At 41.2% G+C, this 4248-nt stretch overlaps 1 protein-coding gene across 1 annotated transcript; it reads left to right on the forward strand.

The window, feature by feature from the left end:
* The first annotated feature begins 1414 nt into the window (after window positions 1-1414).
* On the forward strand, window positions 1415-2296 carry LOC122034004 (probable CCR4-associated factor 1 homolog 11). The gene has a single exon (XM_042593142.1). It carries the CDS (start codon window positions 1415-1417, stop codon window positions 2294-2296), a length of 882 nt encoding a protein of 293 aa, XP_042449076.1.
* Window positions 2297-4248: the final 1952 nt, after the last annotated feature.

Here is a 4248-nt window from a genome sequence, read left to right on the forward strand (position 1 = left end):
AAATAAATGAGCAAAAAAATCATTCACATCAAGGCACACAATTCGAATCACCTAGAATACCAACAACTGGAAGTAGGAAAACCAACACCAGACAACGTGAAGAAATACGAAGGGGGACGAAGAAAAGCAAGGAGGATTGAGAAGATAATACCTTACCCTCACCCACCTGAGAGCTCTGGGAAGGAGCGGCGACAACAAGGAAGGCGGCGTGCTCCATCGGATGATGAGGATCTAGCAGCAGTGAGGCCATGTGAGATGGTTGGGAAGGTGAAGGGAGAAGGAAGAGAAGTGGAAGGGAAGAACCCCGTGCGGTCGCAAAGTGAGTAGCAGAGGAGACGGCGAAGAAGAGGATGACAAAGGCAGTTGTGGCTTCAATAGGCGTCGGTGAATATAGTCACACGCGACTGAGAGAGGAGGTGGCGAAAAAAAGTTAGGGTTATAAAATAATTTCTGTTGTCTTAGACACCAAAACACATACATACACAACAATTTAATAAAATTGTTATCTATTACTGTACAAACAGCATTAATAGTTAGTTATCAACCACGGTTATACCAAAAAAAAAATAATAATTTTAAAAAAATTATTATTTTTGACCTACATAAAACATCAGTTTATTAAAAACTGGTGTCTTTTATAAAACAAAAATATCCAACATGCAACGGTTTTCAATAAAACTATTGTTAAATGAAAAAAAAACAACAGGTGTGTGGTTGTATCTCAAATTTCTTGTATGTTAAAAAAACTTTTTGAAAAATGATACTTTTAAAAATAACTTTCAAATGTTGAGAGATAATATTAAAAATGCAAATAATATTGAATACAAACAAACTGAGTAAATGATAACAATAAAAATATAATCAAGTCACACGGTTAAATAAAGTGGTGTTGGTAAACATTATTTTTTTAAAAAAAAATTCAAACCAAAACAAATGAGTCAAAATTTCAAAAAAGGAAAATTAATGACGAATTCCACGTGAAAATTAATTAAAGAAAAAAAAAAGAATGATTCGATGGCAACAACTTTAATTAATTAATTAATTAATTACTACTAAACCCCTAATTTAGCTCTTAATTGCAGATGGATTTGGCGCCAGATTTATCCTTAACTTAAAGTCCTGATTAGGCCTGTTTAGCATCATTAATTCCATCCATAAATAAATTTTATATATATATATATATATATCTCCTAATAATTCGCTTCGCAGCAACTAATTTTGTTTAATCTGTTTATTATCTGGCGATTTTCTCTCATTTCCTGCTCTACTTAAACTCCTCCTTCCCTTCAGTTTCCACTCCAACTCGAAATCTAACATCTCCTCGATCTCCAGCTTCCACTTTCGTATTTCTAATATCATCAAACTCCTCTTCAGCTTCCACTTTCGTATTTCTAATATCATCAAACTCCTCATCATGGCTGTCGCAGTTGTCAACAACGATATGCTAATTTCCTCTTCCGCCGCCAGCACCAGCAGAGTCGAGGTTCGCTCCGTGTGGGCTCATAACCTCGACGAGGAGTTTTCCCTCATCCGTTCCGCCCTCCCGTTCCACCCCTTCGTAGCATTGGACACCGAGTATCCTGGCGTCGTCGTCACTTCCAAAGGTCCCTACTGCACCCTCACCCTCCCCCAGCGCTACGACTTGATCCGGGCCAACGTCGAGGCCCTCCGCATCGTCCAGGTTGGTCTCACTCTCTCCGACGCTGCCGGCAACCTCCCATGTGACCTTTACAGTGACGGCACTTATGTGCGTTACGTGTGGGAATTTAATTTCCGCGACTTCGACATCAGCCGCGACCGTTACGCCCCTTCCTCCGTCGAGCTGCTCAAGGCTAATGGCATCGACTTCCAAAAGAATCAAATATGGGGCATCGACTCTTGCAGATTCGCCCAGCACTTGGCCACCTCCGGCTTGCTTTCCTTTGGCCACTTTTCTCCCGTCTCCTGGGTTACCTTCCAAGGCGCCTATGACTTCGCGTTCCTAGTGAAGATGCTGACATGCGACTATGAATTACCAAAGACCGTTCGTGAGTTCTTGCACCTTGTTCACTTCTTTTTCGGCAAAAGGGTGTTCGATGTGAAGCACCTTAGCAAGCATTGTCGTGGGCTTTACGGAGGATTGGAGCGGGTGGCCTCTACCGTCCAAGTTGAGCGAGCAGTGGGATCTCGACATCAGTCCGGCTCCGATAGCTTATTAACATGGCAGGTGTTCTACCAAATCGCTTCTCGTGTGAATCCACAACTCATCGATCGTCCAGAACACATGGGAGCACTCTTTGACCTCGAACTCCAATAGAATAGTAATCGAGCGGTGTCTTTATTTATTTACTTTTTATTTTTAGGTTTTGCATGAATCTGTCTAGAGTTCATGGTTTATCACACTTGATAGTAGTTCAGCATCAGCTTAATTGCCCATTGCTTCATCGTATCTTTTTGTATTGTAGTACATATTACATGTTCTCGCATCATATTGAGCAAACAAATTGTCAATATTAATTCTTTGGATCATGATCTTGTTGTTTTGCTTTGCCTTAACTCATCCCCTAGTGTGTTCTGGATCACACTCTGTTCAAATTCTGAACGACACTCAAATTCATTCCACACTGCATGATTGATCTTTTAGTTAGGATCTTATTAATTTTTAAGAGGTTTTGAAAAATTGTAATCAAGACTTGGAATACAAAGACCTCAAAATATTTCACTTTATTTGGGGAAGAATATAAATGCTAAAAATTTCTTTTCATCGATAATGATATATTTGAACCGCATTATATCTATTAAAATCTTACAAAACATGTAGAGGATCTAGTTACCATCATCGATACGGCTTTGATACTTGATCCTCTCTGAGAGCTTACGGAATGAAGCGCTGGGTGATGAGGGGCGATGATGAACTATAACTCTGATGCCAGCAAACAGAGGAGGATCCGAGAAACCCACAGCGGACCTCACAAGAGGCTAAATATAGAATAATAGATCTAAGAAAACCAAAACAGATCTGTGAACAACACCTCGCAAAGACGAACTCCGGCGAGGTACCCCCATGGAAAAGCGAACTCCGATGAGGAACACTGTGGATTAGCGAAGGCTCGGCGGTCCAATGGATGATCTCCACCTCCTGTGCACTATGAGACCTACCAACAAAGCGTTAGCGACCTAAGACCGGGATGGGAATCCCTGGCTAGGCCCTCCGATGCTCAATTCAGTCTCTCGGAGAAGAAGGAGAAGTACCGAAAAAGATGGAATTAGGGTTCGATTCTGATGCAATGCGTACATTTGCCTACCTGGCCAGTGGAGAGGATTCCCCCTTTTATTACACCTCATCTAACCTCCACAGTCATGAGGTGGACCTCAGTTTGTTAAAGTTTGTTAGGAGATGACGTAAGTCGAAATTGCAATAATAGTTTAAGGAATCTTTTTCTTACCCCATATGTACGTTCTTTGTCGTTTAGCATACCTACGGAGACTTCTAGAAGCTATTTGCAGCCAGATTAATTAAGTTGTCATATGATCACATATTCTTATGGTTCACCTGTTACACACACTTAGTTAGTCGCATAAGCTCATTCTGTATATATGAGAAATATCTTATCTTATCGACCGAGATTAACCAGTTGGGTGTATATAAGCATTAAGGACAGCTTAAGGCTAAGTGATTCTATGTTCGATCGGTCTGTTACACTCACCCAGTCTTTTCCTGCCGAACTCATACGCTCGGCCGGTCTATTACGTTTGATCGATCTTTGTCTGTCGAACGTGCTATGTCTTCATTTTGCATGAAACTAAATACTTTCATACTCGGTTGGCTATTTATGCTCGGCAGGCCTTTTCCTGCCTGCCTCATATGCTCAGTCGGTCCGTTACGTTCGACCAGTCTTTGCCTGCCAAACGTGTAACAACATTCTTACCTAGTCAAACCCTTTTCCGGGCAACCCACTACATCCTTATCTTGCTATTTTTCCGCCTTCCTTGTCCTCATTACCCCTTTTTTCTCTCCTGCAAAGGGTTCCCTCATCATAACCCATATTACTAGTCTCCCCTTCAAGTCTAGTCGAAGGAAGTATAGCCGACTGACTAGACCTAAGTCTATTTCAGACCTCTTTATACCTTCTGTGGCATCCCCATGATAACTTTTACAATAATCTTGTGATACTTTTTACAGTGATCCCGTGACTCCTTTTACAGTGATCCGGTGACTTCTCCTACAGTGATCTCGTGATCCCTTTTTGCAAGTTAAATAGAGTTGTG

Source organism: Zingiber officinale, chromosome 11B (assembly GCF_018446385.1).
Source record: "Zingiber officinale cultivar Zhangliang chromosome 11B, Zo_v1.1, whole genome shotgun sequence".
In the NCBI taxonomy this organism is placed as follows: Eukaryota; Viridiplantae; Streptophyta; class Magnoliopsida; order Zingiberales; family Zingiberaceae; genus Zingiber; species Zingiber officinale.

Coding starts and splice junctions, on each gene's coding strand:
- LOC122034004 (XM_042593142.1), top strand. CDS start 1,415: ATGGCTGTCGCAGTTGTCAACAACGATATGCTAATTTCCTCTTCCGCC.